This window comes from Salarias fasciatus, chromosome 8, assembly GCF_902148845.1.
Source record: "Salarias fasciatus chromosome 8, fSalaFa1.1, whole genome shotgun sequence".
Lineage (NCBI taxonomy): Eukaryota > Metazoa > Chordata > Actinopteri > Blenniiformes > Blenniidae > Salarias > Salarias fasciatus.
In genome coordinates this window covers 7,284,278-7,303,975 of record NC_043752.1, presented here as the reverse complement: position 1 = coordinate 7,303,975, position 19,698 = coordinate 7,284,278, and the positions used below count along the sequence as shown (strand labels likewise).

Sequence of the window (19,698 nt, the reverse complement as noted above, 5' to 3'; positions counted from 1 at the left end):
TTAAAGCTAATTGGCAGCTGTAAAGATGCAGCAGTGGACTGGCGAACTGTTCAGATGTATCCTGCCTTTTGTCCAGTGTCAATTGGTTTAAGCTCAAGCTCCTCATTACCTTAAGTAAAGAAGATGGAGAAGACTGATGAATGTGTTGGTTATTTACTTATAGTGACTTTATAAAATGCGGATTGCATTAGCTGCTCAGTTTAACCTGCCAGAGAGGATTTATTTTGTGACACGTGTGACAATAATAGTCCTTGTGCAGTTGTTCAGAGCTTCATAACGCCCTGTACCAGAAACATCCCTGCTTCTGCTGTAATTGTGGCTCACCAGATGGTTGAAGGAGAGAAATACAGGTTTGTCAGAGGGTCGGACTCGACAACACAGGATCGGATTAACCTCCATATTTACCTAAATATAGCCTCCAAACAGGCCAGATTGTGACAGCTTCACTGTGGTTTATTTATGTAACGCGTGGGGATTTAATGTAAACTCCGCAGCTTGAGCCGCATGCAGGAAACGTATCACATCAGTTTCTGCATCCATCAACTCATTAAGGTCATGGAGACGGGATCGTAGCCCAGCTAGCACTGGACAAAAAAATCACAGATCAGTAGAGTGTCCCTCTCAGAGATTTTCATCTGGTTCTCTCATTGATTCCTGTATCCATCTGTAACAGTTCAAGAATGTTACTTATTATTATAGTTAAATTCCTGTTAAACTGGGACCGTAAATATACTGTTTCCGTTTTGTATTTTATTTTGAAAACCCTACAGCGGAAGTTTGCCTCTCGTTAAATGCAGTGCACTTTCGCGAGTTTCAGTTTCGGCCAATCTTTTGCTGTGGTTCAAGCGGAAACAGATGGAAACAGATGCCGTTGCCATTTTTTAATGTTTCTGTTTGCTGTCCCATGTTTGCAGAATAAATCACACCAAGAGCATCGTCAGTCCAGCTTCTTGTCCTCTTTATCACAAACAACCGACCACCATAGGAGAGGTTACATTGGTGCCGTGACCCGTCGATTCTTCTCCTGGCCTGTGGTGTCTCGAGTACGACCTGGGGATGGATTTGTTGCCGGTACCCTTCATGTGTTAAGGTGGACGTGTTACCTGGACTATGTTTACTTTGGTGACTGAAGGCTGATTTGATCATCTGCTACTCACCTCCTCCTGTCTTAATTTTGCTTGGATATATTAATCCTGTTTTGTGATATTGAGTGTTTTATTTTCATTTGTATTCACAATGAACACCATGAATGGGGTTTTTGACACTCCTCTCAATGTTGGTAGGGGGAGGGGGATGTTGCACACTCCTGTACATCTGCAATTTGGCACTCCAGCTCAGGGACGTGGTATTACTGTGGGAGATAGTCACAGGCCAGGGCTTCCTCCGGTCAGTGGGGATTTTAACCCTTCACTTAGCCGCCCTGTAGGTGTCTCCCATGAGTCCAGTGACACTACTCCCATGATTCCCAGCCCTAATGTCCTTGCTACGGAGATTGTCAGTCAGATGGGTGATGTCATTCAGCAGGTTAGTCAGAGAGTGGTACAAGACATCATGACCCAGCTGAACCCACCTACCAGTACCCCTCTGTCAAATGCTGCATCTTCATCCTCTCATGGTGTTCCACCCTCAGCCATGTCTGATGCCTCTCATGTCCAGCTCGTGTCCCACAGAAAACTGAAGGATCCTCCGTGCTTCAGAGGGGACGACTCTGATACAGTGTCTCTCAGAGAGTGGGAAGATCTGATGAGAGCTTTTATCAGGAAGAGTTACCTGAGACCAGAGGAACAAGCAGAGGAGATCCTTGTTCATCTCAGAGGTAAAGCGAGAGATGTTGTCAGATTCGGTACCAGGAGCAGTGGCCTAGACATCAGCCGTGACCCAGAGGCCATTTATGGTTTGCTGAGAAAACACTTCGACTCTGCCTCATGCTCACCTCTCCCGCTGGCCGACTTTTACACCACTTTGCCAGAGAAAGGTGAGAACGCATTTGACTACTGGCTCAGGCTGCATCGTGCTGTTGACCTTGCTGCTGAACGCCTGGCAGAGCAGGGCAAGACACTGGATAGCCCTAGCACTGAGGTTACACGCATGTTTATAAGGAACTGTCCCTCCTCTGAGCTCTCTCTGACCTTCCGATCAAAGACTATGGACAAGTGGACTGCCCATGAGGTTCAGGACATTTTGTACGAGTACCATTCGAGAGTGGCATCCTGTGACAACAAGGTGGTTCGAGAGAACATCAAGATTAGCACTCACCACACTGCTACTCTGCCACCTCCGCCACCTAGTGATGAACAGAATCCATCTCAGTCACAAGCCTCGGATTCTGCTACCTTGGAACGTCTTATCAACATGCTGGAGAAAGTGCTGCTTCAGAGACCTGTTCAGTCCGCTCCGAACAGGTTTCCTGGTTCTCGGCGTCCCAGGGTAGAGGGGTTGCACAACATGCCTTGCTCTGTTTGTCATGATGCCACTCACTCCACCTTCACCCACTGCCGTGACCATAAGCTCTGTTTTCTGTGCTACTCACCCAATCACTCCAGACGTGCTTGCTCCACCCGTGTGCCAGCAAACCCTCAACAGCAGGAAAACTAGTGGATCCGCACCAGAGGGAGGACAGTGTGGATCAACTGAGTGACCCTCCCAGCTGTGACAGTGATGACTTGGAGTCTCTGTACGAGTCTCTCTGCTCTTCTGTGCCAACTGGTAAAACCGTCATTGTCCAAATGGTTCAAAAACTTCATAAGTCAGATAGCTTGTTCTACACTGATGTTTGTGCTGCTGGTGGTGTTCAGCTAAAAGCTATGATAGACAGTGGCTCCATGTCATGTTCTTTGAGTGAGGCTGCTGCTGAACGGATCCTGCAAAATTGCCCTGACTTGAAGACTAACCCTGCTAATGACATAGTTGTTATTGGAGCTGGAGGCCACCATGTCTATCCAACAGCAGTCTGTGACTTGGAGGTGACAATCTATGGGTTCAAGTTACTCATCCCGACACTCATCATTCCTGGACAGACAGACGACATGATAGTAGGAAGTAATGCTATCAAGATGCTCATACATTTGATGAAAGAGTCTGATGATTACTGGAGGCTTCTTGCTTCACCTGTTGACACTACAGATGGTGAGAGTGGCCAGTTCCTGTCCCTGCTCTCCAACTCTGAGAAGTGGCAGGGAGGACCCATGCCTGACAAGATTGGCACAGTGAAGTTAAATAAGAGTGTTAAGCTTGAACCCCTCCGTGAACATCTTGTCTGGGGTAAACTTCCTGCAGCTGCACCCTTGTCAGTGGGGAGCACAGTAATTGTCGAACCAACTCAGTCAAGAGCCAGGCCAAGAAACGTGCTCGTTGGCAGAGTCATCACACCTCTGTGGGGTGACAGGTGGGTCCCCCTAAAACTAATAAACCCCAGCAGTGAGGCAGTAACTTTGAGGAGAAACTGTAAAATTGCAGACGTGTTTCCATGCATTGCAGCTGAAGAACTGTCCTTACCTGAAAAAGTTTCCATCAACAGCCAAGGTGTCGCTCAGAGTTCAGGGTCTTCAAAGTCTCCAGAACAGAGAAAGAATGTTTTGAGCAAGTTGGGACTACAAGACTTGGATCTTGAGGGGTGTGAAGTGTCTGATCATTGGAAAGATAGGGTTTTGCAGCTTATCGAAAGATATGAGTCTGTCTTTTCCAGAGACAAGATGGACTGTGGGGAGACCACAGACTTCGTACACAAAATACACCTTGTAGATGAGAGACCATTTCGCCTACCCTACCGACGAGTACCCCCCAGTCAATACGAGAAGCTGAGAACTGCACTCAATGAAATGGAGGAAAAGGGCATTATCCGGAAGTCTAACAGTGATTACGCATCACCGCTGGTCTTAGTGTGGAAGAAAGATGGCAGTCTGCGCATCTGTACCGACTTCAGATGGCTCAATGCTAAAACAGTTAAAGATGCACACCCACTGCCTCACCAAGCAGATGCTCTTGCCGCTCTTGGGGGTAACATCTTCTTTTCCACCATGGATTTGACGTCTGGATTTTACAACATACCGCTATATGAGGCACATAAGAAGTACACTGCATTTTCTTCACCATTTGGCCTTCATGAGTATAATCGGATGCCCCAAGGGTTGTGCAACAGCCCGGCAACCTTTATGCGAATGATGATGTCAATCTTTGGAGATGAAAACTTCAGCAGTTTACTCTGCTACTTGGATGATCTGATGGTTTTCGCCCCCACGGAGCAGCTGGCCCTTGATCGCCTTGAGATGGTGTTCTCTCGTCTGAAGAACCACAAACTTAAGCTGGCTCCCAAGAAGTGCCATCTTTTGAAGAGGTCAGTAAGGTTTCTTGGGCATATCATTTGTACAGACGGCGTGAGGACAGATCCTGACAAGGTGAAAGCCATAGCGGATGTGGGAGAGAAGGAATTGATGGAGAGTGATGGGGTCACGCCTTCCTGGAAAAAGATCCGTTCTTTCTTGGGCATGATATTCTATTACCAACATTTCATCCCTGACTGCTCTGCTAAAGCTAAACCTCTGTTCAGGCTCATTTCTGGTCGACAAGCCCAGCCTCATGCAAGGAAAGGCAGAAAGTCCAAGAAAAAGTCCTGTGTTCCACCAGTTCTTGGACCGAGCGATTGGACAACTGCATGTCAAGAGTCTTTTCAAGCCCTCAAAAATGAGCTGACTTGCAGTGTCACCTTGGCTCATCCCAACTTCAGTGAGCCCTTTATCCTTGCTGTTGATGCATCTTTTGATGGTATTGGGGCGGTCTTGTCTCAAGTGTCACCTGGTGAGACAATCGCACAACCAGTTGCTTTTGCCAGCAAGACCCTGACCCGGTCACAGCTGAACTACCCAGCACACAGACTGGAGTTCTTGGCACTAAAATGGGCCATTTGCGACAAATTCAGTCATTGGCTGAAAGGCAGACATTTCACAGCTTGGACAGACAACAACCCGCTTTCTTACATCCTGACAAAGCCACGCTTGGATGCATGTGAACAAAGATGGGTGGCTAAGCTTGCAGCTTATGACTTCGATCTTAAGTATGTTCCAGGAGTGAAGAACACCGTTGCTGACACTTTGAGCCGCGAACCATTTGTTCAGTCATGTGTTGGCCATCGGTTGCTGAAAGAACCATACATTACCTTGCTGGATGAAGTCAACGGTGTTGTCAAAGGCACAGTGCAGGATGCATTCCGGCTGACGAACAACTGTCAAGCTGTTAAGAGTACTGCATCACAACCACCAGGCCCTGGGGTTACGCCTGATACACGGCCTGAGGGTTCCATCAGCTCAGATGAAGTGTCGGCTGCTCTGGGAGCTCATGTTGGTTGTGGTATGACCTGCTCCAACCTACCACTGCCACAGTTACCTGAGGAAGACTCTTCCACTACTATCCCTCAGAGTCAGCTTTTGAGTCTCCAAGAGAATGATGGTGTGATAAGCAGAGCCCTGTTTTACATGAGGCGGAAAAGAAAAGCCACTCGACGTGAGGCAGCCTCTGAACCGAACTGTGTCAACAAGCTTTTAAGACATTGGAAAAAGCTTAAGGTGATGAATGGGATCCTGTACAGAGTTAAGAAAGACCACCTGCTTAACAAAAAACAGTTCCAGTTTGTTGTGCCAGATGACCTTAAGCCTCAGATTCTCCTCGGTCTTCATGACAATGCTGGCCACCAGGGTCGTGCACGAACACTTTCCCTTGCCAGAGAAAGGTTCTTCTGGATTGGCATGGAAAAAGACATACTCAATCACATAATGCGATGTGAGAGATGTATTGTGGGAAAAACACTGGAACCTGAAGCACGTGCACCCCTTGAAAGTATCCAGACATCCGAACCAATGGAACTTGTGTGCATCGACTTCTGGACCGCCGAACTAAGTGACAAGAAAACCGTTGATGTCTTGGTCATTACTGATCATTTCTCCAAAATGGCACATGCTTTCCCTTGCCGCAGTCAATCTGCAAAACATGTTGCCCGAAGATTGTGGGATGACTTCTTCTGTGTATATGGCTTTCCCAAGAGGATCCATTCAGATCAGGGGCCGAACTTCGAAAGCCGACTCCTGAAAGAACTGTTGGAGATGGCGGGGGTGCAAAAGTCGCACACAACACCTTATCACCCCATGGGCAACGGCGTCACTGAACGTTTTAACAGGACATTGGGAAACATGTTGAGGACCCTTCCTGCAAATGCGAAAGCCAGATGGCCCCAACTGTTGAGATCACTAACCTTCTGCTACAACTGCACAAAACATGAGACTACCAGCTTCGCTCCGTTCTACCTCATGTTCGGGCGGGTGCCACGCCTCCCCATTGACATCATGTTCCAGCATGTGCTCCAGGATACGAGAGTGATCAGCCACAATGACTTTGTCTCCAGGTTGAAGCAAGACCTCTGTGAAGCGTCGCAGATCGCTCTCAAACACAGCCTTAGTGAACAAGCACGTCATGCCAAGCTCTACAACCGTAAAGTCAAAGGCTCTTCGCTGGCTGTGGGTGATCGAGTCTTGCTGGCTAACCGTGGTGAAAGAGGCAAAAGGAAGCTTGCTGACAAGTGGGATTCTACTCCCTACGATGTTGTTTCAGTGAGGTCTGGCATTAATGTATACAGGATCAGAGATTCACAAACCGGCAGAGAGAAAGTTGTGCACCGAAACCTTCTTCTCCCGGTTAACTTCCTCGATTTGGACATGGATACTCCTACGTCTCTTGACAACCCGGGTGATAGAGATGCAACACGTGAGAATGACCAGGATTCTGTGGAGGTGGACAAAACTGAGGGTTTTGACAGAACTTTGGACTGGCTCATGCGAACGCCTGAGTTTACCGACCCAGCCAGTGGAAATGTGAGTGTGGATGGGGACTCTTGTGCCAGGAGTGAGTCCCTCTCAGACAGCGTCCCCAGCTGTGTCTCTGTTGCTCCTGTGCCAGAACTTACATTGGAAGTGGACACCAGGGTATTACCAGCTCCAATCCCTGAAGTTCAGTCGACGGAGTCAGATCCCATCGGTGTGGTCCACTCACCTGAAGCAGATCCCATCAGTGTGGTCCACTCACCTGAAGCAGATCCCATCAGTGTGGTCCACTCACCTGAAGCAGATCCCATCAGTGTGGCCCACTCACCTGAAACTGAACCCGGCGGTGTGGCTCACTTGCCTGAAGCAGTACCTGGCAGTGTAGCTCACTTACCTGGGCCAGCCTCAGTTAACTTGCCTGCCCTGGCTCCTGCAGATAATGCTGAGACTCTAGCTATCTGCACGCAGCCCCCCAGTGTTCAAGCGAGTCATGGTGGTACTGTGACTACCAGATTAGGCCGACAGGTGAGACCTCCGAGAAGGCTGATTTCTGAGATGTCGGCTCAGAGAGTTAGGGAAGCTGTCCCTGTTTTCAGCTCTATTGTGGCGTTCTTTGATACCTTGTTTGAAGAATAGGTGTCAGGATTTTTTCTTTTTTTTGTTCTTTCTTCTTCTCTTCGCCCTTAGTGCTATTGGATTTGACTGTCGGTGTATAGTTTTCTTTGTTTTGCTGGAACTGGGGTGTGTCTTGTGTGTTGCTGTCGTTGTGATGTTTTGGAGGTGTATATGGCACCTTCTTCTAGTCTGTATGTAGTACTGGGATTGGTACCACCCAGTTCTTTTACACTCCTTTGGGGAGGATTTTAACTGTTGACTGTAGTACGTCTGTGATTGGCTTCACACTGGGCGACCCCTTTTTCTTTTCTTTTCGTCTCTTCTCCGTACTTGACTGTCTCCCCTTGTTTTACTGTTGCTCAAGCTTTGGCTTGAGTTTAACAGAATTTATGGGGGGTGTATGTAACAGTTCAAGAATGTTACTTATTATTATAGTTAAATTCCTGTTAAACTGGGACCGTAAATATACTGTTTCCGTTTTGTATTTTATTTTGAAAACCCTACAGCGGAAGTTTGCCTCTCGTTAAATGCAGTGCACTTTCGCGAGTTTCAGTTTCGGCCAATCTTTTGCTGTGGTTCAAGCGGAAACAGATGGAAACAGATGCCGTTGCCATTTTTTAATGTTTCTGTTTGCTGTCCCATGTTTGCAGAATAAATCACACCAAGAGCATCGTCAGTCCAGCTTCTTGTCCTCTTTATCACAAACAACCGACCACCATAGGAGAGGTTACACATCCATGAACGGGCTTCTAAAGCCGACCCCAGCTGACACTGGACATAAACCACGCTCCACCCTGGACAGGTAGTCAGTCTATTGCAGATATTACTGGCTGGTTGTCCATCAATTCACCGATCCATCCATCATTAATTGTCCAGGGAGATGAAGCCTCTCCCAGCTTGGCGTTGGATGAGGCGCATGATTAACCTTTCGACGTTTCGCTCGTCTGCCGCCAAGATCTCCCTCTGTTTCCCCCACTCCTCATTCCATATTGCTGTCACTTATTGAATCAATTTCACCTCTATCCAGCTTTAATCCTGAAAATGTACGTTAATAGGACTGTTTCTTTCTTTGTTCTCATGGTTGTTCAGATAATGAAGCAACAAAGCATCTTGGCTGTGCTGCCGACAGTGTTTCAAAGTGTGACTTTCTGCCAAAAAAGTAATCAAATAATGTTTCACAGGTGCAATAATTCCCATTGTTGTGAACCTGAGTACTTCTGTCAGCGCCGCCTTTTAATCAGTGACTAGTGATCAGTTACTTCTGATGAAAATAAGGATTTATGTGTTTTGAATTAAGCGGCGCCGACTCTTGTTTCAGGCGTGTCTGTAGCAAGTGTTTAAAATTGCGAGTGTTAGCAAGGGATGCTGGAGACAGAATGAGCTAAAAGCATTACATGGATTTGACAGGATTTAGGAGGTAAGATGTGAGAATTTTTTAAACGGATGTATAGGTGTAAGTCGTCTTCCCTCCCATTTCCCGGGAGAGGAGAGAGAAGAGGCTGGAAGGAAAGGATGGTCTTTTAAGTGGAGAGAAAGCTTTTTGCAGAACATCTGTGGAGAGGAAACGACTGGGTATCTCTAACAAGGCCTCTGAGACGGGAGGTATAAGTCGGTGGGGTGACACGAAGTGCAAACAAAGGAGGGGTGGGGGGTGGGGGGGCGGAGATAGAAATCCTGGTCTGAGGCTAACTAGCGCTGGTAACGACCCAGCGCGGAGGAGGATTACAGCTCGGCGGTCTCACAATCCCGCTCGGTGATCTCTGAGCTCCCGCTCCTCAATCTGCCGCCTCGCTGCTCCTTGGCTGCTCTCCACCCTCCGTCACAATCCCTCCGTCCACTCATCAAAGCTCCGGAAAGACTGTATGTGTGTGTGTGTGTGTGTGTGTTTAGTATTGTGTATCCAGGCATCGATTCTTCTGTTGTCAGTTAATGACCCTGCTAAGCCCGATAACCAGTCAACAGAAAGCAGATTGATTGACAGCTGTGGGACGGGTTCCAGATGGTTCTCTGCAGAAGGAAAGTGCATTCCAAGACGCATCGGGGTCACCCATCGTCTACTTTTCATTTTCACTCTTTTCATGTTGAACCTGTTAATCCGGCATGTTGCATATACTTTAAGTCTCCTCGCCCTCTTCTCCTGTCGTGTTTCTATCCAGTAATTCCAGCATGCGCCAGTACATCCGTGAAGCTATGGGGGAGGTGCACGTGCACGTGCACTCGGTCCCCGGCCGTGAGTGGACTGCTTTAACAGCGTTGTTTGAGATATAATCCTCCGCCCGTGGTTGTATCTCGTCTGCTGGAGTTGTGCGCCGCGCTCCACGCTCATCCGCATCTCGGCTCGGTAAATAAAACCCACGCTGAACCGATAAGACACCCATGTGCACACGCACACACACACACACACGCACACACGCACGCACGCACACGCAGTTGCAGATGCCCACGTGTTTGCCTCACTCTCTGTTTATCTGCATAGGCTGTGAATATTTTCACTCGGGCGTGGATTTGGGGGACAGTCGAATGTCGCGTCCAAGTTTAGCTTGACCTTCGTTTTACATGTGAAGAGCGAGTTTGAAGAGTGAAATATTGACAGGAACGGAAATTATAATGTCTCACCAGCGGCGTTTAAAACTATTTAGATTGTGCTCTTTGTGTATCGATTGATTCGGGTTTAACAAATCACTGTTTAGTCATAATTATATAATAACCAGGCGTTGGCGTTTGTATTTAACTGTCATGAGGTAAAGGAAGAAAAGTATGCTCTTAATGCAAACGTGAATATTTGAGGGAATGTAATCTTTATTCACAAGCAATTTCATCTGAAATTAAACCTTTTCCTTCATTTTACGTGTCTTGTAACTCGCTATATTTACTTGCTTACTCTTTCCTCTTCGTTCCTGATGGAACAGGGTCAGATGCTGAGTGCCGGTGGACGACCGATTTTGTGCAGTACATTTTGCCTCAAGCAGCGACAGCGCTCTGTCCGCTAACTCTGACATTCTCCTGCGTCTCCAGGCGTGTCGGGGTCTCCCTCTCTTGCACCCCCCACCCTGCGGGAGTGCTCTCTTGGCCTCCTGACCGTGTGACCAGTCCGACCCCCCGCTCATTGAACGCTGCATCGTTTGCTTCCTGAGCTCGTCATTACAGACTCCTCTCGTCCACCAAATTGGCAGGATGCTCTTGTTGATGCAACACCTGCAGTTTCTGCTCCAATCCCTTGATCAGAATCCAGGTTTTCATGCAAGAGCGCCGCCTTCACATTGACCCAAAGATTCTCAGCTTGGTTTTTTTCTTGTTAGTGCCAGACTGGTTTCAGCCTGCCTCAGTCAGGAAATCACTGTAATAACAACACATATTCTCTTCTCCATTTATTTCTAGATCAACTATGGGCTCCTAAATAATGAAGCTGACAAGTTTTATACATTGTAGAAGTATAAATAGTTCAGGCCAAAATTAAGTCATATGGTAAAAATAAAGACACGTCCTGAACTAAAGTCTCATAATTAGCTACTCTAGTGAAATTCAAGAATATAGTACACATAAATCCTTCAATTAGGTGTAGTACAGTGTTTTTCTGCTCGACTGAAAATTCTTTTTCACATTCTGTAACATATAAGGTTTGAAAACTTGTCAATTTAAGTTTCATCCATGGTAGGAATAGAGAAAAAAAATTCAAAGAGTGAATGAATCAAGCTTTCTCTCCAACTTCGAAAACACTCTGAATTTCATGTTGAAATCTGTAAAAATGTGTCCTGCAAACCTCTACCGAGAACAACCGTTGTAACCAAGCAATTTGTGGGGCCATAAATAGCAGGAAGCAGCCTGAGCCCAGTCTCATTGGCAGTCAAAGGAAGGAAAGCAGTTCAGAGCATTTTGTTTCGTTGGCGTTGCCAAAACTCAGTTTGCATTTACACATGCTGGAGGACGCTCAGTCGAAGAACACCGCGCACCGACGTTTCTGTCAGCTCCACAGAGATACGGTACGAGCGGTTCATCGAGTACAGCCTCAATACTTCTGATAACTCAGCCTGAAAACAGTGGTTTGGATTGGGTTGCCACTGACGGGCGTCCTTTTGTCCGATCATTAAAGTGTGTAGCGTCACAGCGGTGTTGCCACTGTTGTTGCCACCCTCGCTCCGCTGCGGCGAACACCGTAAATGTTAAAACAATCCGCTTAAAGATTTGAAGGGCGGGCTGTCTTCATGGGTTTTGATCGAATCCCAGAGGCTTTCAGTCTGAACAGATCATCGCCGTTCTGGAGATGGATATCATTCGTCACGCTGACAACTTGACAATGAAATAAATTTCTTCTCATTTATCACATTTTACTGCTAAAGCAGTCTCGACACGCTTGACATGAAGTATTTCTATTCCAGTCCATAATCAGATTCAGTCATCCGTAAACACACACACACACACACACACACACACACACACACACACACACACACACACACACACACACGCTCACAGGCCAAGGATGACAGCCGCCACACAGTCTTATTTGAGCAACTTACTAACTTTTTAGTGAGACATTGTTGATCTAATGCAGGGGTGGGGAATCCTGGTCCTGGAGGGCCGCAGACCTGCATGTTTTCCATGTCTCCCTGCTTCAACACAGCTGATTGCAATGAGGCTCGTTATCTGGCTTTCTGCTGGACTTGGCCATGAATCTTGATTCGATTCAGGTGTGTTGAAGCAGGGAGACATGGAAAACATGCAGGTCTGCGGCCCTCCAGGACCAGGATTCCCCACCCCTGATCTAATGGCAACCTCAGGATTACAAAATGACTTGATATACGCAGTCCTAATTCTCTAGATTCTATGAAAGGAAGAGTCAAACGGCAGAAATGCTGAAACCAGTGTATATGGCCACTAGTGGGTGCTGTTATTTAGTTGTATGATTAAACCAGACACATGCATGCAGAGATCAATAAACCACGTTGAGTTGCTATTACGAGTAACGCTGGTACTATAAACTCTGAACATGGAAATGCTCCATTGACATTTGAATGGCTTTAACATCTCTGTCTCAGACATTTGTTCTCTTATATAACATTTTTTAAGGTACCCATCATGTGCGATTCCATAGAAACTACCAACACTGCACGTTGTAGTTTTTTTTACATCAGGACGTACAGATATTACTCCACATCCATCCAATCCATTAACTTTTACCACTTTTCACATCCTTCAATCTTTCAGGTCAAAGTTACAATTTTAATGACATTATATAAATGGGAATAAATGAAAGATCCTTCTAAATTCTCCTTGTTAGTTTTATCGGTGACATTTTTTAATCTTTCCCGTTGATTTCAGCAGAAACCAGAGCACTTTGTGACAGCCCTCGGTAGAACATAAAGGAAAGGTTTTGCAGTCGTATGGAAAGTAATTAACAGATATTCTGCTTGGATCGTTCAGCCGTCGTCTTTGTGCACACCTCCGAGCTAACAAGTGTTTGAAGCTCTGCTGCAGCCGTACATTTCACCCTCTGGCACAACTCCCAGTTTTTTTTTTCCTTCTAACACTTCTCAGTTATTTATTTTTTTTCCCTCTCGCTTTAACTGAAGCATCGTTTACTCAGTAGATTGTCATTAAAAGACAACGTATGTCTGCGTTAATTTACGTTGCTGTAGCATGAAATCGGAGGGAGGCGAGTGCTCGCATGATTTCCCCCCACAGTGTGACGTAACACCCTTTTCCTTGGTGCTGGTGGTAATATACATGGCATAAGGCTCTGTTTCTCAGCACACATCTGCCCATGCTTGGATATTATTACTTCTATCTGTGTCGAGGTGGAACAGAAGCTGGATTTTCTGAACTTTATTTGTCATTTCGTCTGGCTCCGTCACCGAGAGCTAATGAAACACCTCCGTGGGAGTCGGGCGGTCTTTTAATCTCACGCGGACAGATAGTACCTTGCGGTTCTTGGGGCTCGTTGCAGTTCATCTGGCTTTCAGCAGAGTCATGGTGGCTGTGAATCTTTGACCGTTAGCTAAAGAGTCTGAGTCGGGAGGGAAGAGGCGCTTGTAGCAAGTCCCTTCCTCCCAATCACTGCAAAAGAAGATTTCTTTTAAAATTTGTTAACTTTTAGGTGAACATGGTCATTGTTGGCAGCCAGTTGTCTTAGTTTTCGTTTTCAATCAACAAAATCGTCAACTTCTCCTGACTCATTCTGATTTTTTTTTTTTTTTTAGTTTGTTTTCTATGCATCTGCTTGATTTATTCTCTAGATCTGATCAACAATGCATGAATGCAGTCATTGTGGGTTGAGGTGTGATTTCCCAAGAAATCTGGCACTCTCCAACATCATTTTGAATCGACTCACAGGGAGCGTACATTAATCCTGCTGCCAAAGGCATCTGCTCATGCTAACTGTTGCAGTCACGCGTTAGAATTGAAATATCTCAGTTGAAAGTTAACATTTAGTAGTTAACTTCCGAACGCCAACCATGATTTTTGAGGTTTTTGTTTTCTCCTCCTGGTTATGTGCCAATTTAAAACATACGCACTTAAATTACGCCACAAACTGCCAGATCAAGCTTCAAATCAAACCGTCAAAGGTATCAAATTGTGAACATGAATTCACTCCTTCAGGGCATCGTAAATGTCAAAAACCACAGCAGAAAGGTTGTTTTGAGGCTGCTGGAGTCACATTTAGTTAAGCTTTCTTTATGGCTACACATTGTGCTCAATGTTTATAGAGCTGAAAAACAAGGTTTGATGATGAGAAAACCCATTGTAGGTCTCAAGATATAGCAGCAAAACGGAGACGTGTACGTCTGGGTAATGTTTCTAAAAAATGTCAACGTCCTTTACAAGTGCAGCCCAAGAATTATCAGACACATTATGGAGAACTCAAGACAGCTAACCGTGTCCCTTGCGTGTTAAACTTGACGCGACTTTTACAATAGCGACTCGCGAGAATTACATTTGATCTTAAGCGCAACACGAGCTGATGAAGTATGTCGTAAGTGTCAGAGGCTGATTAAGGGCCGGGGCCGTAAATTCTGCCCAGACATCGAGGCGTCCGCACATCTCGCTGCAGACGCTGTTGATTTAGTGAAGTAGGGTCCCGTGGAAGCTGTCAGCGGCCGAACACCGCCGCGCGGCGTGACGAAGGACAGAGCGCACCGTCAGAGCGGGCTCGTTGTAGCTCGGGTCAGAGTGAACTCTTCTGCCGGTTCTTGCAGTAGTTTTTGTCACAGTTGTTAACTGTAAATCTGTCGTTTCACGCTTTCGTTTTTCGTTGCAGTTTATTTCAGTGAAGCTTTGGTTTGATGTTCACTCACTTCCGTTCATTGTCGCCGTCGAGTTTTTCCAACAGATTTTTCTCAAAAATATTAAAAGCCAGTGACTTTTAAAGTGAACATTCTTAATGTTTTTACTGCGGCAGCTGTCAACATAGGGACTCATTAGGAGGAGAACAGGCCGTTTCTGATGTTGGGAGAAAGTAAAAAGAGAAAGTGGAAGGTTCTGAGCAGATTTAACAAGGTTACAGATGATGATGGCTCAAAAGCGGATATTTTAGGTTGCAGGTACTTTTCGGTGTTCCCTGTATGCACTGAATCATTAAATAAACGCAATCAAATCAGTATAACCAGCTTTTTTTGAGCTTTATGCAGATAAAACAACACATGCATTTGTTCGTTCAATTCCTTTATGGAGGCGTGAACACCACTGTCCCATTTCTAGGACTCACGAGTATCAAACCAGTTACCCAGGTACCCCTGGAAGGCAGAGTCTCGCTGTGTTTCCACCAATGCTTTGATCTGTTTCAGCTGACGCTGACACGAACACTAGAGGTGGCAGACATCAGACGTGCCATCTATTCACAGAATACCTTTGTTGGCGTGTGGAAAAGGCAGAATTTCTTACACTGCTTTGACTCCTTTGTGCATTTTATATGTGGTTCTGCGTTCCCCCCCCCCCCCCCCCCCCCCCCCCCCCCCCCCCGTATGCCAAAAATATTGCCTCAGTGATCCCATGAGTACCGTGGGCCGGAGGCAGCGACTTCGGGGAGGTTTGAATAATTCTGTCAAATTATATAAATCATGCAGATTTCCAGTCGCGTTGCAGAACCTGCCGGTGTCAAGGATTTTCCCTTCATTTGGGAACAGCGAACTCAATCAAGAGCGCCGACACAATCCAGATCTGTGATTCATTCCTCCGAACTCACCTTTCCGTTAAACTCTCTTCGCTCCGGTTTTGTTTCCAGTGGCGATTCAGAGGTTGCTCAGGAAAACTAAATAGTGTAAGTTTGCGTCCTCAGACTGCTGCCAGTGAACACGCTGCATCCTCTGCCCTTGGATTTGATTATGTGCACACGCTCACGTCCGTTTCTGTCCTGGGGTGGTGGTCCAGATGCTACGTTGTTATGATGACTGAGCAGGTCGCTTCATTCGCTGTGTGTGTGTGTGCGTGTGTGTGTGGATACAACAACAGCAAGGGGTACGGAGGAAGTAAATCTCCTCTCACTTGGCTGAACATGACGCATTCGCAGGCGCCCTCATCACTCTTCCCCCATTATGACAGGAGCTCTCCAAAAGTGTGTGTGTGTGTGGCCGGCGCGCGCGCGCGTGTTCTTCCCGCCACGCTGGCAGGAGGCCAATCCCGACGAGCCTGCGCGCCCGGTAGCCGGAGTCCGACGTTAAAACGCTTCCCCGGGAGCTGCGTGTTTTTTGTGCGTTGCTGTCAGCGCAGGTACACGGCGTTCTCGCTAAGTGTCTGAGCTCGGACAGTTCGGCGGGGAAGAAGAGGCAGAGTGGGAGGGAGCTGTCAGAGAAGGGACATTCACCGGGCGGGAGTCATGTGTGTGTGTGTGAGTGTGTGTGTGTGCTCCAGGGTTGCCCAGTTTGAGGGGATTAACCCTGTGGGAGTCTGAGTGCGCTCTCATGTGTAGCCAACTGTGCTGTCTGCTGCAGAATTCGCGCAAGACGCCGGGCGGCCAGACCACACACTTCGCTCTCAGCTCATCACACTCGCAGAGCTTTGTGTATACATTCACACATTATCTTCCTCCCTGTCTCTTTCTGTTGTTCCACTTATCCATCTCTCACACACACACACACACACACACACACACACACACACACATGCATGGGTTTGCGCCGGTCCTGTCCACGCCCCGGGGGCTCTGAGCAGATCGTGTTGTTGTGACACAGACAGACTCGGGTGTGACCTTTAAGCCGAGGGCGCGTGGCTGGATATGGTCCTGGCCCAGTGTGCCGCCGCATCAAGCTGACAAGCTTTGAGGAAAAAAAAAATAAAACAAAAAAACAAAAAGAGTCGAGACAGGAGAGGGAAAAGGTTCGGCTCGGCAGGGGAAATCCTTCTCCAGTCTCCATGGTAACGGTCACACCGTTATGACCGCATTCCATCACACTCGTCTTGCCGGTCTTCCCCATATGCAGAAATGTTCGGAGCCTGGCCCCGATGGCTCTCCTAATGAAGCCTGAGCCGTGTCGAGTCAGTGTGGCGATGCTGCTATTGAGAACAAGATAAAATAGATGATTATTGTCTGACGTTAAATTTTATTTACGTTGGGTAATAGAAATGGAAATGCCTCGCCACTGTTGAGGCATCGGGATGGAGCGGGCGTTCCATCCACTAACGGCTACCGGCACAAACGGGAATTTAAATGGCTGAGGGGAACGCTGGGATGGGAAAGGGAGTTTTATAGAGACTGCATGGAGAGGGTGGGAACAATTCTGCTGCGAGGAACAGAAGAGAAGTTTCATTTGCCCTTAATAGCATTAAAACAACTTCAAAAAAGGTCAATTAAACCTGTATTTCCCTGAAGGTTTCATTCCGATTCTTTCTTTTCTTACCACAATCACAAAATGTAGAAGACCTGATGTCTGGTTTCAGTTATTTCAGGGTTGAGGTTCGAAACAGTAAAATGTCTTTGCAGCTAAAAGCTGTGGGGAGCCAGCTGAGGAAACGCTTCTCACCACAGTAAGAGCAGCATCAGCTGATCAGCTCTAACAATGCATGTAGTTTTAGATCTGTTAAAATGCCATTGTTAATGAATCACAACACACAAGTCAGACCCAATCCTCAGCTCCCTTGTGTGTGTTTGTATCCATGCAAACCAAGACTGTTCATCTTCTTGCAAAGCCTCACCTCACATGTGACGCATCTTCTTTCCTTTTCAGATCTTCCCGCCTCCTTCTCCTCACAAGCATTTGTTTTCTCACTTTTATCATGTCTCTTTGTGTTTGTTGTCCGTTCTTGTTCAGTTGTCAACTGAAGGTGGTTCCCTGCCACGTGGAGAAGACATATTTGACAGGATGACTAACTGGACAGTCCCACTTCAAATCTGAGACCACACACACACACACACACACACGCGACAGAAACAAAGACAACCTTGAGCCATGTTCACACCTTTGTCAGCTGTTAGCATATTTAAATGATGTGTTTGGGTGTGAGTGAGGGAGGAAAACACTGGTGTGTGTCCAGGAGCCGCCTCTGCTGCAGGCACAACTCCTCAACCGCACACTCATCCACACACTCCCTTCTCTTTACTCTATTATGGGCATGAGAGCCTGGCAGCCGCTGCTGGCCTATGACTCAGCGTGTTTATTTTGGGTGAGTGTTACAAGTATGTGAATTGTGTGGTTGGATGAAGGAATTGGACAATAGAAACGGAGGGTGTCTGATCGCTGCTGAAACGATCCACCGTTAAGATGGGATTGCTTCACGTGTGCAGGGCTGAGCCAGTCGAGGTAAATCCAGGCCTTTAACAAGGTTTCCTTGTTGGTCTTACAGGTTTTGATGTTCACCGACGGTAACCCGGAGAGTTTCCTGTGCCAGCGCCTGCCCGCCCTCTCCTCCATGACTCAGCAGGGGGGCGTGGCCACAGCCTACGTCTGCCAGGACTTCACCTGCACCCTGCCCGTCACCGACCCCCAGGAGCTGCGGCGGCTGCTCCTGGACGGCCCCGCCGACGCGCAGACGGACTGACTCCAGCCGAGTCCTCTCTCTACGCACAAGTAGCCAAGCTTAATTTCGCCGGTAGCAAGTGCAGCTTTGCCAAGAAAAACAAAGAAAAAGCTTTAAAAGCTAATGAACTACATCGGTAGACGTCAGGCTTCTCCTGCCAGCCGTTCCATTGTTGCAACTAGGATAGGCCGAGCTAGGAGGTAGCCGGAAATCCCTTTATGGACATCATTAGTTTGACTTTGAGCTCAGAAGTCGAACGAAGACTCTCGAAGATGAACCGAACCTCTCCGAGCCCCGCGTTCCTCCTCCCGCCTTCACGTCACATGGATCTGTCCCCAAACGCCTGCATGCCTACATCTTGTTTGTATTCCGAGGGTATAAACATATCTGGTCCGTCCTGCAGGTTTGTGTCAAATCCACGTGCGTAGGTTTTGTCAAAGTTTACAGGTTCTGATTCCATTCGTCGCGCCGTCGCCGCGAACCGGCGGCTCTCTGACAAGCATCCCGTCACCAGCAGCTTCTTATCCGTTATCTCGGGCTCCTCTCCCCGGCTGCAGGTGCTCGCGCCTTCTGCATTTTATCTTGAGGTTTAGACATCAGGAATACGCAGCATGTATACGCACAATAAATATTTCTCTTATAAACAGTGGCTGTCATTCTGAGAGCAAATGTTTATGTTTTGTCTGAAGTTGTTATTCTCTGGGTGTGACTGCTGTCTTGAAGGTGGAACCTGTTGTGCTTTTTTTTTTTGTTGCAGGTTTTCTTCAAATTCTGTAACTTTTTTAATGTTTTGCAATATAGAATGATTCTTGTCTCACAGTGACTTTTCAGCAAACCTTCACTGTTTTTTTTTTTTGAGACATTCAGCGGTCAGTTTTAAACCGTCTCTTTCCTCCATCATGAAGACTGAATGTTTCAGGATTCCACCTGCTGATCCAAGAATACCCATCATCCATGGGGAAATCCTCTGCTGTCCTCTCTTTTGGTTTCTCGTGTGTTTCAGGAGGAGGATTGAAATGTTTGGGTGACCGACACAATGCCTCACGTTTACCCGACGTGTGTTTCAGAAAGAGGGGAAACGTGTCGATGCTGATGGACGTCCAGGGAGTTCTGCTGCTAGGAGCGAAGACTTGAATGGACAATGAGGAGAAAAAAACGTGAAGTTTCTATGGCAGCCCCTCCGTCAGCGCCTTCCCCACCTGCACTTGTTTACCTCTGTCTGCTTTTGTCAGCCGATTCTCCCCCTTCTCCTCTCGCTGTTCAGATCTGGCGAGGCTCGTGTCACCCGCAGAACAAGGGAAGTCACTCTGGCAGGCGGCAGCTTTTCCGG

At 47.2% G+C, this 19,698-nt stretch overlaps 2 protein-coding genes across 2 annotated transcripts in view; both read left to right on the top strand.

The window, feature by feature from the left end:
• Positions 1 to 19,058, top strand: part of spata20 (spermatogenesis associated 20) — a 44,065-nt gene extending 25,007 nt beyond the window's left edge. The window contains exon 16 of the mRNA XM_030097527.1: positions 18,195 to 19,058. Coding sequence (XP_029953387.1) covers positions 18,195 to 18,389 — 195 coding nt within the window. The 3' untranslated portion in view covers positions 18,390 to 19,058. The remainder of the gene's footprint in view (positions 1 to 18,194) is intronic.
• Positions 1,219 to 8,097, top strand: LOC115392874 (uncharacterized). Its single transcript, XM_030097530.1, has 2 exons — positions 1,219 to 1,816; positions 1,970 to 8,097. Exons 1-2 carry the CDS (start codon positions 1,237 to 1,239, stop codon positions 2,593 to 2,595), a joined length of 1,206 nt encoding a protein of 401 aa, XP_029953390.1. The 5' UTR covers positions 1,219 to 1,236; the 3' UTR covers positions 2,596 to 8,097.
• Positions 19,059 to 19,698: the final 640 nt, after the last annotated feature.

Excerpts from the sequence above, each read along its gene's own strand:
- LOC115392874 (XM_030097530.1), top strand. The coding sequence starts at position 1,237 with ATGAACACCATGAATGGGGTTTTTGACACTCCTCTCAATGTTGGTAGG. Across the intron at positions 1,817-1,969 it reads GATCCTTGTTCATCTCAGAG|AGAAAGGTGAGAACGCATTT; the intron begins GTAAAGCGAGAG and ends CCACTTTGCCAG.